The 13722-nt window shown below is 41.5% G+C and overlaps 1 protein-coding gene across 1 annotated transcript in view; it reads left to right on the top strand.

Annotated features, from left to right (window-relative positions):
* GAK (cyclin G associated kinase) overlaps positions 1-11012 on the top strand; it is a 69012-nt gene extending 58000 nt beyond the window's left edge. The window contains exons 25-28 of the mRNA XM_069962471.1: positions 1293-1493; positions 1588-1736; positions 4854-5030; positions 10485-11012. Of these exons, the coding sequence (XP_069818572.1) occupies positions 1293-1493; positions 1588-1736; positions 4854-5030; positions 10485-10586 (629 nt within the window). The 3' untranslated portion in view covers positions 10587-11012. The remainder of the gene's footprint in view (positions 1-1292; positions 1494-1587; positions 1737-4853; positions 5031-10484) is intronic.
* The last annotated feature ends 2710 nt before the right edge of the window (positions 11013-13722 follow it).

The raw sequence follows: 13722 nt of genomic DNA, 5'->3' as shown, positions 1-13722 counted from the left end.
CAGTTTGATAAATCTCCACCGCAGTGTCTTTCTCAACCATCAGCTTAAAGCGTAACTGTCATTTTAGGGTCATTTTTCTGAAAACCTTAAATATCAACAGTTCAAGCGATTTTAAGAAACTCTGTAATAGGTTTTATGCACTAAAAGAGTTTTCGTTCTGGACTGAAAAATCAATCTTCCAGCCTCCCCCCTCACATCAGATGAAGCAGGATTTCTGTCTCTATTATGTGGCTATGGAGAGGGGAGGGGCTGTTAGAAGTGACTGAGCACGGAGCAGTCTTGCAAAGCACAACACCCTGCAATCTTCTCTCAGTAAGTTCATAGATAAGCACTGACCTTTCTGACCCCAGAATCCTGCGGTTTAGGTGCCCAGACAGTCTACAAACAGCTGACCTTCATGTCACCTCTTCCTGCTCCCTCATCTCCCTCGGCCCCTCCCCCCTCCATAAGGATAGAATGGAGAGAGCAGAGCCCGTCTTCACTGGCTTCTCTGTAATGAAGACGTGTTTGCCTGATAATGCACAGATAAAAAGTCAGGGGGGGAGGCTGGGAGATTGCTTCTTGAGTACAGAAGGAGGCTGTTTTTGGCTGATAAAACCTATTACAGAGTTTCTTAAAATCGCTTATACTACTGATTTCTGCAATAAAAAAAAACATGACAGTTACGCTTTAAGTGTAAAATTTATATTTCGCTGTATCAGGCCATGTTCACATGGCATATAACACTGGCCGTTCTGTGACCTGGCCGGTTTTACAGAACGGACGATGTTACTGAAAATCATCTCAGCCGGTACTGCAGTACTGGCCAGATGATCTTTACTACTAATGAATTTGGATTCGGGTGCATCAATGTGTGCCCGCATAAAAAATTTCTTGCTGCACAAAATGGAGCGTGCAGCCGGAGCCTCAAGCTCCATTATGTGAACTGACAGGTTCTCTGCTGCCGCTATTCAATGAATAGCGACCGCAGAAAACTGACGTCAGTTTTTCCTGCAGTCGGATGGAATGTGTATACACTCCAGGTCGGATTCCATTCATTGCAACGTATGTTGTATATAAACCACGGTCGTTGTTGCCAAAAGCAACAACGGCTGTGACTTATACACAACATACGTCGTGTGAACATGGCCTCACTCTGTATAGAAAAGCTGCTTTCTATGGGCAAGTTCAGCATGTGCACCAGGAGCTAGTTTATTTGTGTAGTTTTTTTTTTACTTTTCCTTTTGATTTATGTTACACGCATGCCCCCTTACCTATTTAAAAATATAAACTGTTTTATTGTCTTTTTTCAGGATCCTCCTCACAGTTTTCTGCTCGTCCCACTGACAAGTCATTTCAAAAAAACAATTCCAAACCAGCTCCTAAACCACAAACCACTAACGCATCATGGCAGTCGCAACCAAAAGCTGGCATTAACACCAAGCCTAGTTACACTGCAAATTTTAGTGTGATTGGGGGAAGAGAAGAAAGAGGCATAAGAGCTCCAGGTTTTGGTAAGCTAAATTTCCTTTATAACATTTTCCATTTTAATTTTTATTTTCCCTTTTCAGATTTAATATTTCATATATTTTTTATACAATTTAAAAGGGCCAAAACCAAAAGTGACTGAAAGTGACTTTGGGGATCTACTTACCAACCAGGGTTTTTCTGCAAAATCTGACAGGAAGGGTCCAAGGACCATTGCTGAAATGAGAAGGCAAGAGATGACAAAAGACATGGATCCTCTAAAGTTGAAAGTAAGTATATTTAAGGGATTTGAATGGTGGCTTACTCAGGCGATTTACTGCTGCCACGTGGACCAAGTAACTACACGACCAGGGGTATCACTGGGGGATTAACTACAGGACTAGGGCACCATTGGAGGTAAACTTCAAGACCGTGGGTGTCATTGGGGGTTAACTACAGGACCAGGGATATCATTGGGGATTAACTACAGGAACAGTGGTATTAATTGGGGGTTAACAACAAAACCAGGGATATCAATGGGGGTTAATTATAGGGACAGGGGCACCATAAGAGGTTAACAGCAGAGACAGGGGCATCATGGGGTGTTAGCTACAGGACCATGCGCACCATAGGGGGTTAACTGCAGTATCAGGGGCACCATTGGGGGTTAATTTCACTGCCAGAGGGAACCTTTAGGCGTTAACTGCATTGCCCGGGGCAATTTCACACACCCTTGTTAAAATGCACAGTTTCAGTGTCATGTGAAAAATTGGACCAAGACAAATTATTTCAGATTCATTTCTGCCTTCGTTGTAACTCAACATTTCCATTCAGAATCAAATTTGAGGTCCTTTTACACACAGAGATTTATCTGACAGATCATTTAAGCCAAAGCGGGGAACAGAATATAAACAGGTCATAAAGGAAATACTGAAATTTATCTATTTTCAAATCCATTCCTGGCTTTGGCTTCAAAAATCTGTCAGATATATGTGTGTGTAAAAGGGCTGTTAGATCATTTAGACGAGGGAACTAAAAATAACAAAACTAAACCAATGTGGTTGCATATGTGTGAACAGTCACTATGTGTCGGCATTGTTAAAGAACACCATACCCACAATAAAGCATTGAGGAGGCAGCAGTATGCTTTGAGTTTGGTTTCCTCCGGCTTGAACTGGGCATTTAGTCGAGATGGAGGGAATTGTAAACAGTTCCAAACTTCAACTTTGGCACAAAACCTGAAAAAGCTGAATGTCAATAGAAATCTTACCCTTCATTATACCAAAAACCCAAGGCATACCTCTACATCAATAAAAGAATGGCTTTGCCCGAAGATCAAAATTTTGGAATGGCCCAGCCAGAGCCCAGAGCTGAATATAGTTGTAAATGTGTGTTAATATGAAGAAGGTGCTGAACACAGAAATTCAAAGGATACTTCAACCAACTATTCGTTTAAAGGGGAACTCCGGATAAGGAAAACTTGTTTTCTATTAAAAGTACATTAAAAGTTATATAGATTTGTCTATACAATGTATTATTGTATCTGTGCGGTTCTGCCACACTGGTAGCTGATAGAAATACAGGAAATGGAAAAAAAAATGGCCCCTGTGCCAATCCACATTGTCTCCTGCTCCCACTGCACTCCCACCTTAGGAGACAAATCTGTCTCACATTGTATGTGTTTGCTGAGATCAGGCTGATGATGCAGACAGGGGGCAGGGCGTGATGTCCCAGGAGGCTTGGCTTGATCCCCCAATCCCCTGAGTGATCCACCATCTCTGAATGGCCAGAAGCAGGTGCAGCACTAATTTCTCTGTGCAGAAGTGTGCAGTAAAATTAGGGCTGTGTTCACACATGTTGGAGTGTCATTGCAGTACTGCAGCGTATTTACAAAATTGATGCAGTAACACAAGTAAATGATGCTAAACGGCAGAGAGCATCAGAGCCTTATTTTGGGGCTCAACTTCAAAGATAACAGATGCTTGATCATAATATGTGCGCGGAAATGAAAAGATAAAAAATTTCAAAAAGTTCTTTACTTTTACTCCAATATCAGCGTTACAGGTAGAGAATACAGTGTGCTGTGTGGTGTTACAGGGAGAGAATACAGCGTGCTGTGTGGTGTTACAGGGAGAGAATACAGCGTGCTGTGTGGTGTTACAGGTAGAGAATACAGCGTGCTGTGTGGTGTTACAGGTAGAGAATACAGCGTGCTGTGTGGTGTTACAGGTAGAGAATACAGCGTGCTGTGTGGTGTCACAGGTAGAGAATACATCGTGCTGTGTGGTGTTGCAGGTAGAGAATACAGTGTGCTGTGTGGTATTACAGGTAGAGAATACAGCGTGCTGTGTGGTGTTACAGGTAGAGAATACAGCGTGCTGTGTGGTGTTACAGGTAGAGAATACTGTGTGCTGTGTTACAGGTAGTGAATACAGCGTGCTGTGTGGTGTTACAGGTAGATAATACAGAGTGCTGTGTGGTGTTACATGTAGATAATACAGAGTGCTGTGTGGTGTTACAGGTAGAGAATACAGTGTGCTGTGTGGTGTTACAGGTAGATAATACAGCGTGTTGTGTGGTGTTACAGGTAGTGAATACAGCGTGCTGTGTGGTGTTACAGTTAATACAGAGTGCTGTGTGGTGTTACAGGTAGAGAATACAGTGTGCTATGTGGTGTTACAGGTAGAGAATACACCGTGCTGTGTGCTGTTACAGGTAGAGAATACACCGTGCTGTGTGGTGTTACAGGTAGAGAATACAGTGTACTGTGTGGTGTTACAGGTAGAGAATACAGTGTGGTGTTACAGGTAGAGAATACAGTGTGCTGTGTGGTGTTACAGGTAGAGAATACAGCGTGCTGTGTGGTGTTACAGGTAGAGAATACAGCGTGCTGTGTGGGTGGGACAACATTGAAATGATAAAGTACTGCAAATAATTCAGTAACACAATGAAACTGCAATGTCTAAACACAGCCTAGATGTTCTGCAATAGATTTGGGCGGGGAATAGGCAGGGTGGAGGACTGTGATGAACAGCTGAGGGAAAGCATTGCATTCTGCAACCTCTGGTACTGTGTACAACTGCTTAACCAGGAAGTGCTGAAACACAAAATGGAATAGATAGGTAAGTAATGCGTTATGCTTCTGCAGACCTCTACCTGGAGTTCCCCTTTAAGGCTGCTTATTTATGCAACCACGTTATTGTAGCTCACCCTAAAAGATTTCAGTATTTTTTCAATTGAGTTGTACAGATTATCGTCATATTCACACAACGATTTTTAATGGCCGTTATTTGATACTCAAAATAATGGTTGTTGTTTAACGTACTTTGGTGGCTGTCATTACAATGATGGTCGTTGGTACTGATCACTGCTACTGTACACATGACTTGTTTTTATTTTTACTGTAGATTTTAGACTGGATTGAAGGAAAAGAAAGAAATATAAGAGCTTTAATATCTACGCTTCACACTGTGCTTTGGGAAGGAGAAACAAAATGGAAACCAGTTAACATGTCTGAGTTGGTAACACCAGATCAAGTGAAGAAATATTATAGGAAAGCAGCTCTTGTGGTCCATCCTGACAAGGTAATACTGTAGTGCAGAGGTGTCAAACTCAAATACACAGTGGGCCAAAATTTAAAAAGTCAGAGCAGCGTGCGGTGTTCCTGGCACTGCCTATCCTAAAGTAATTTTCCTGACATGAAAGTTACCCATTATATCACTCAAGCAGTAGGTAATCCCATAATTGTGCCCCATGTAGTAGCCACCCTAAATAGTGCCCCACATACCAGCCAGGCCTACTATTAGAGACCTACATAGTAGCCAGCCCTCCCAAAAGTGTCCCATATAGTACCTACCCCCCAATAGTGCCTATATAGTAGCCAGCCCTTCCAATAGTGTCTTATATATTAGACAGCCCTCCTAAGTGCCCAATTTAATAGCCAGCCCTCCTAATAGTGTCTTATATAGTAGCCAGCCCTCCCCATAGTGTGTTATATAGTAGCCAGCCCTCCCCATAGTGTCTTATATAGTAGCCAGTCTTCCCCAATAGTCTCTTATGTAGAAGCCAGCCCTCCCCAATAGTCTTATATAGAAGCCAGTCTCTTATATAGTAGCCAGCCCTTCCCAATATTGTCTTATATAGTAGCCAGCCCTCCCCAATAGTATTTTATGTAGAAGCCAGTCCTCAAGAATATTCTCTAAAATAAGTCATCCCCTACTGTAGTTGTTCATGACTGCCCCCTTAGCTTGGACTTCACTACATTGCCAGCATTGGGGCACTACTGAGATACTTTTAGACCATGGGCTAAAAACTGCCTGCAGCATACGAGATCATAATGTGGGTGGTCCAAGCAGCTCTACTGACCACCCATATTATAATCTGCTGCAACGTCAGGTTGGCAAGATTTAACAGCAATGGAAAAGCACGGCGAGCCAAAAATAATGGCACCACGGGCCAGATTTGGCCCGCGGGCCAGAGTCTGACATGACTACTGTAGTTTAAATGTGCTGTAAATGTGTATTTTAGTTATATTTAGTCATTAGAGAAAAAAAAAGGGAACCAGAGTAATGAATATTTAAACTAATTTAGCTATTTAAATATGCAGCCTGCTTATATAGGGTTGTGTATAATAATGACAGATCTGCTTTGTCCCCTGTTGTCAATTACTTTATTTTTTTAACAAATAGTTAGTAGGATAGTTTCCAGACTTTGCTTGGTATCTAGTGACTATTTACTTCCATTAAAATAAATGATGTTTTACTTTCCCCACTCTAGACCCTCCTCCCTTTCCTTTTTCACTCAAAGGGAAAACTGTAAGTGGTTTAACCCCTCAGCGCCCTATTTAAACGGATCAATAATCGGCTGAATAAGGCCAATTATTGCTCCGTGTCAGGGTATGTGCACTCTAAGGAATCCTGATGGAACACCTGCCGCAGATTCCGCAGCTCTCACCTGCTCGCAGAGGCTGGCGGTAGCGAGCGTCTCTGCTGCTCCTATAGACTTCATTCTATGGTTTGCCAGATTCTGCTGTCCACCCAAAGAATGAGCGGGTTCATTCTTTAGGCGGACGGAAGAATCTGGCAAACCACAGAATGGGAGCAACGGAGATGCACACGGTGTAGTGTGCACATACCCTAATAAAGACTGTGATCAGTTGATTGTTCTCATCGGCTGATCATGTCTTTTGGCCTTCACCTAAAATAATCGATGCCAACCACGAATCACTACATGTAATAGCAATGCGCAGTCGGTGGCTGATGACTTTGTAAAAGAAAATAATAAAATAGTATACATACCTCTCCATGCTCCCCAGTGATGTGCTTTCCTCTGCTTGCTTCCCAGAGCACCCGCTGTAGCTTCAGAGCAGGTCTCTGAACTGACAGGCCAATCAGCCAATCAGTGGCTGTGGTGGTCCCAGTTAATGTTTGGCTGAGCAGCCTGTCAGTTCAGAGACCCACGCTGAAGCTACAGCAACGGCTTCGGGAAGTGTTCAGAGAGCAAAACAACACAGGGGACCCTGGAGATGTAATGTATACAGTTTAAAAGCAAGAGCTGCATGGACATCGCTAATAATGTCTGTGCAGCGCATGCTAAAGATCTCTTTTATGATGTTTTTTTTTCTGAGGAAGATTGACAAAACTCAGCAATTTTCAGCGTGCACCATGCTGCATAAATAATGGTATAGTTTTTATAGGTTGAGTCGCTATGGACGTGGCAATACCAAACATGTATAGTTGTGTTTTAAGTTTTATGTAACAATTAATTTTGTATGGGAAATTAAATGTCTCTTTATTATTTTGGGGGGGTTCTATTAGGGGAATGCTTTATTCTCCCCCCACCTTTAATGTACACTATTTTACATTAATTAGTAATCTGCTGGTATTGTATATAATATATTGCATATGTCAGCATTTTGCTAAGTCAATATCCATAGAAGGCCCCTGGGACTGCCGTGGACACAGACTAGAAGGCAGACCTTGCCTGTGTTCATGATTTGACAGCGAATAAGTTCCGGCTCCATAGACACCATTCTATGGCCAGACGGATTCCACATTCCACTAAAAGAAGTGACATGTCAATTCTTTTGTCGGAATGCGGAATTCGCCCGCCCATAGAATTGAGTCTATGGGAAGGACTGAGATGCACCATGCCGCGAGCGTGTACAGGTGACAGGATCCGCCGGAACTTATCCGTGCGGATTTCTTAGTCTGAACCCACCCTAAGGGCGGGTTCACACTACGGAATTCTCGCGGACAATGTCCGCGGAATTCCGTCAGCTGTCCGCCCGCACAGGCACACGCTTTTCCGCCGGCCCCATAGACGCCATTCTATGGGCCGGCGTATTCCGCGATCCGCTAAAAGAAGTGACATGACACTTCTTTCAGCGTATAGCGGAATACGCCGGCCCATAGAATGGTGTCTATGGGGCCGGAGGAAAGGCGCCCATATGTGCGGGCGGACAGCTGACGGAATTCCGCGGAATTCGCATTGTCCGCGAGAATTCTGTAGTGTGAACCCGCCCTAACATAGCAAACTACCAAGAGCAGAGGATTCTCAGCCTTGGGTAGTTACAGCGGGAGCCCGGCTGTCTTACCAGTCAGGAAAACTATAGGCAGGGTATCTATTCTGCTGATATGTCTCTATTTCGCACTGGTGGGACCCCCAGTACACCAATCTGGCCAGTCTGCTCCACTGATTTCCTTAGAAATGACGGGGCGGATGGGTGCCCTGGAAGTGGAAATCCTGCCCTCTTGCACCAGAACGCCAAATTAGCTAAAGATTAAACTCCTAATAGCACCGAACCGGCGCAGAGGATGAAGGCAAGAAACTTCCCTTCATCTTCAGCACCCAGTGCAAATTGTGGACATGTCAGCAGGTTAGATACTTCTAACCTTTTTGAGAAGGGGGTCGCTCTGATCCAATAATGGGCAGACTTCACATGTACAGTGGTTTGCAATAAATTAGAACATCAACAAAAAATTATTTTTTTTTTTTCAGTAATTCAATTCCAAAAGTGACCTCATATATTCTATAAAGTCATTATATACAGAGTAAACTTTTTCACGTGTTTATTTCTGTTAAAGTTAATGATTATGGATTACAGCCAAAAAAAACAAGTCAGTATTTCAGAAAATTAGAATACTATATAAAACCAACTGAAAAAAATGTTTTTAACACAGAAATGTCGACCAAATGAAAAGTCTGTACAGTAAATGCCCTCAATACTTGGTCGGGGCGCCTTTTTATATGAATGACGGCATCAATGCGGCGTGGAATGGAGGCGATCAGCTGATGGCACTGCAGAGGTGTTATTGAAGCCCAGATTGCTTTGATAGCGGCCTTCAGTTTGTCTGCATTGTTGGGTCTGGTGTCTTTCATCTCCGTCTTGACAATACCCCATAAATTCTCTATGGGGTTAAGGTCTGGCTTGTTTGCTTGCCAATCAAACTCAGTGATGCTGTGGTTAGTAAACCAGGTATTGGTACTTTTGGCAGTGTGGACAGGTGCCAAATCCTGCTGGAAGATGAAAATTCCATCTCCAAAAATCGTTTCAGCACAGGGAAGCATGAAGTGCTCTAAAATTTCCTGGTAGACGGCAGCGGTGACTTTGGTGTTGATGAAACACAGTGAACCTACACTAGCAGATGACATGGCTCCACAAACCATCACTGATTGTGGAAACTTCACACTAGACCTCAAGCAGCTTGGATTGTGTGCCTCTCCACTCTTCCTCCAGACTCTGGGACCTTGATTTCCAAATGAAATGCAAAATTTACTTTCATCTGAAAACAGCACCTTGGACCACTGATCAACAGTCCAGTTCTTCTTTTCCTTGTCCCAGATAAGACGCTTCTGGCCTTGTTTATTGGTCAGGACTGGCTTGACACACGGAATGCAACACTTGTAGCCCATGTCCTGCATACGTTTGTATGTGGTGGGTTTTGAAGCACTGACTCCAGCAGCAGTCCACTCTTTGTGAATCTCTCCCAAATTTTTGAATGGCATTTTCGTTACAATCCTGCGGTTCTCTCAGTTGCTTGTGCACCTTTTTCTGTCACACTTTTTCCTTCCACTCAACTTTCCATTAATATGCTATGATACAGCACTCAGAACAGCCAGCTTCTTTAGCAATGAACTTTTGTGGCTTACCTTCCTTGTGGAGTGTCAGCAGTCTTCTCATGATTGTGTTGCATACTGAACCAGACTTAGGGCCCTTTTACACAGAAAGATTATCTGACAGATTATCTGCCAAAGATTTGAAGCCCAAACCAGGAACAGACTATAAACAGAGATCAGGTCATACATGAAAGCCTGAGATTTCTCCTCTTTTCAAATCCATTCCTGGCTTTGGCTTCAAATCTTTGGCAGATAATCTGTCAGATAATCTTTCTGTATAAAAGGGCCCTAAGGGACCGTTTATAACACTTAGGAAGCCACTGCAGGTGTTTTGGGTTAATTATTCAAATTTTCTGAAATACTGACTTTTGGGGTTTTCTTGGCTGTAATCTATAATCATCAACTTTAACAGAAATAAACGCTAGAAAAAGTTCACTCTGTATGTAATGACTGTATAGAATATGAGATGTATGAATATACCCTTTTATGTTATATTGTCACCTTCCTCATTCATTACGTGTGAAGCTACCCTAAGGGTGCATTCACACCTACAGGATCCAGCGCAGATATCTATATAACTAAATACGGTAACACAGCATCAAATTAGGTGCGGCTCCTGTACGTGTGAACGCACTCTAAAAGGATTAACCAGCATTAGAAAAACGTGGCCATTTTCTTCCAGAGACCGCATGACTTTTGTCTCCAGATCATTAAATTAAAGTGAATGTAGCTAAAAAAAACAACAACTGGAGTTTCAAAACCCCACCCAAACTGGAGACAAGAGTCATGCTGTCTCTGAAAATGGCCATGTTAATATAACACTGGATAACCCCTTTAAAGTAATGTAATATTAAGTAAGATAGTGTGATATTTACAGATGTGCTATTAGATTAATAATAAAATTGTCTTTTCCTTTGTAGGCCACTGGACAGCCTTATGAACAGTATGCCAAAATGATATTCATGGAATTAAATGATGCCTGGTCAGAATTTGAAAACCAAGGATCAAGAGCCCTTTTTTAAAATCTATGCTCTTAAGAGACCTGTATGCGTGTATCTGGTCTGTTTTGTTTTTAGTCAGTTCCACTTTGGTTTTAAGCTGTTCTTCAAACTCTAACACAATCTATGTGTACATACATTAGGATAGTTTACAAAATGGTATCTTTCTTCATTGCCGACCAGCACCTTACACTTTGATGTAATTGCATTCCAGACCATGTGTTTTAGGGCATTATTCATACCATCAGTGAGACCAAACTGTTGGACTTGCCTGATCAGTGATTTGCAGTTCACATACCGAGCCTGAAAGCCTGCTACAGTCAATGATGGACTTTAATTTACTTGATGCATTTGTTTTCTAAAAATAGCTAGATGTAAATTTTTCAGTTATAGTAAATATATAATCATTACCATTGCAACGTGTACATAATTAAACACTTTTCTTCAGAATTGTCTTTAAATAGGTCTTTCTTAACCACTTTTTTTTTTTTTTTAAAACTGTTTTACCATTTTTATAGTAAAAACCACAAAAAAAACACAAACACAGGTTATAATATCGCATATATGGTAGCAAATTTCACATCTATATTGGGTTTAGATGTACATATGCTGGAAAAGGAGACATTTCTAGGAGCTGAGCTGCAGAACATAACAAAACGTCATCCAGTATCCTAAAATTACCCAGGAAGAAGGAGAAGCAGTGAAAACCAATTTATAAACTTCATCCCCTTTGGTCGAGTCGTAAGCCCAGTCAGTAATCTTGGTAGAGTTCTAATCTCTTCCCACCGTTAAATCTCTATGGATCTGAAAGGTACCCAATTAACCTCACCGCCTAACATGGCATTAATCGAACAACCTGAATTACCTACAGGGAACACCCAAGCAAAACACCACATAAGACAAAGACGAAGGGACCTATTACATATAACGATTTTCGGCACAATAATCGTTCTATCTTTTGAATTTAAAGGAAAAGTTTGGCCAAAAGTATTTTTTAATATGTTATTACTTATGAAAAGTTAGACAAGTTCCTAATGTACATTAATTATGGGAAATGCACATATACTGCTATTTCCCTTAATTTAGTAGATCAGGGAGTCTTCAGATTCTGTAAAAAAAATAATTTATAATTAATGTACATTAGGAATTTGTCTAACTTTGCATAAGTAATAACATATTAAAAAATAGGTTTTGGCCGTAGTTGTCCTTTAACGCCTTAGGGACCAAGCCTATTTGAGCCTTAAAGTGTCACTGTCGTGAATTTTTTTTTTGCAGAAATCAATAGTCCAGGCGATTTTAAGAAACTTTGTAATTGGGTTTATTATCCGAAAAATGCATTTTTATCATGAAAAAGCAGTTTGAAGCTCTCCCCCCTGTCTTCATTGTTCTCCTATGGAGAGAGCTAAAGAAAAGACCAAAACAGGACAACAAAGAGTTAATCTACAAATCCCTCACGGGATATCTCCTGTGACAGTCACCAGTGACCTGTCTGAGCTCGGATTACAGCTGTCACCCAGCTCCGTGCCTGTAATCCTCTGTTATCTGCTTTCTGCTGCCGGCTAACTCCCTCCTTCCTCCTCCCCCCTCCCCTCTCCCTAGAACAGACAGGGTACGTCTCCTGCAACAAGTCACAATTTTCAGATTTTTCAGAGTGGATGAAAAAGAGGAAGGAGGGGGGGACCTGGGAAAAGGCTTTTTACATGCAGATAATGGCAGATTTGGCTAATAAACCCAATTACAAAGTTTCTTAAAATCGCCTGGACTATTGATTTCTGCAAAAAAAAAAAAAAAAATATATGACAGTGACTCTTTAATGACCAGGCTCATTTTTCAAAATCTGACCTGTCTCACTTTATGCGCTTATAGCTCAGTGATGCTTTAACATATGCTAGCGATTCTGAGATTGTTTTTTTTGTAACATATGGTACTTTATATTAGTGGCAAAATTTGGTCTTTATCTTTTGTGTTTTTTGTGAAGAACATAAAAATATTATGAAAAATGTGAAAAATTAGCACTTTACAAGCTTTGAAATTCTCTGCTTCTAAAAAAAGAAAGTCGTATCACATAAATTAGTTACTAGGTCACATTACCAATGTGTCCTCTTTATTCTGGCATAATTTCGTAAACATATTTTACTTTTCTTGGGTGTTACGGGGCTTAGAAATGTATCAGCAAATTATCAATTTTTTATGAAATTTCCAAAACTAATTTTTTTTTAGGGACCAGTTCTTTTTTTAAGTGTGTTTAGGAGGCTTGTATACGTGAAACCCCCATAAATGACCCAATTTTGGAAACTAAACACCCTAAGGAATTAATCTAGGGGTATAATGAGCATTTTAACCCTACAGGGACTGGAGGAAAGTATTCACAATTAGGCTGGAAAAAAATGGAAAATAGAAATTTTCAAATAATATGTTCGTTCAGATTAAAGTATCTAATTTTCACAAGCAAAAGGAGAGAAAAAGCACCCCACAATTTGTAACGCAGGTCCTCCTGAGTACAATGGTACCCCGTGTGGGGGCGTAAACCACTGTATGGGCACACAGCATGGCTCAGAAGGGAAGGAGCACCAATTAGCATTTTCAGTGCAGATTTTGCTGTACAAGTTTTCAGGCGCCAGGTGCGTTTGCAGTGCCCCTGTAGTGCCAGCAGAGTGAAACCCCCCCCATAAGTCAGCCCATTTTAGAACGTTAACCCCTCAAAGAATACGTCTTGGGGTGCAGTGAGCATTTTGACCCCACAGGTATTAGAGGAAAGTATTCAAAATTAGACAGTATAAATGAAAAACTAGAATTTTTCCAATAATATGTATGTTTAGTTTGAAATTTTTCTAAATTTCACAAGGAACAGGAGAAAAAAGGCACGCCAAAATCTGTAATGCAGGTTCTTCCGAGTAGAAAGGTACCCCATATGTGGGCATAAACCACTGTATGGGCACACAGCAGGCCTCAGAAGGAAGGGAGCGCCAATTAGCATTTTCAGTGCAGATTTTGCTGTAGAAGTTTCTGAGCGCCTGGTGCGTTTGCAGTGCCCCTGTAGTGTCAGCAGAGTGAAACCCCCCCATAAGTCACCCCATTTTGGAAAGTGCACCCCTCAAAGAATACGTCTTGGGGTGCAGTGAGCATTTTGACCCCACAGGTATTAGAGGAAAGTATTCAA

Source organism: Dendropsophus ebraccatus, chromosome 3 (assembly GCF_027789765.1).
Source record: "Dendropsophus ebraccatus isolate aDenEbr1 chromosome 3, aDenEbr1.pat, whole genome shotgun sequence".
NCBI classification, from domain to species: domain Eukaryota; kingdom Metazoa; phylum Chordata; class Amphibia; order Anura; family Hylidae; genus Dendropsophus; species Dendropsophus ebraccatus.
The sequence above is the reverse complement of the archived record's forward strand: the minus strand, read 5'-3'. Positions and strand labels throughout refer to the sequence as shown.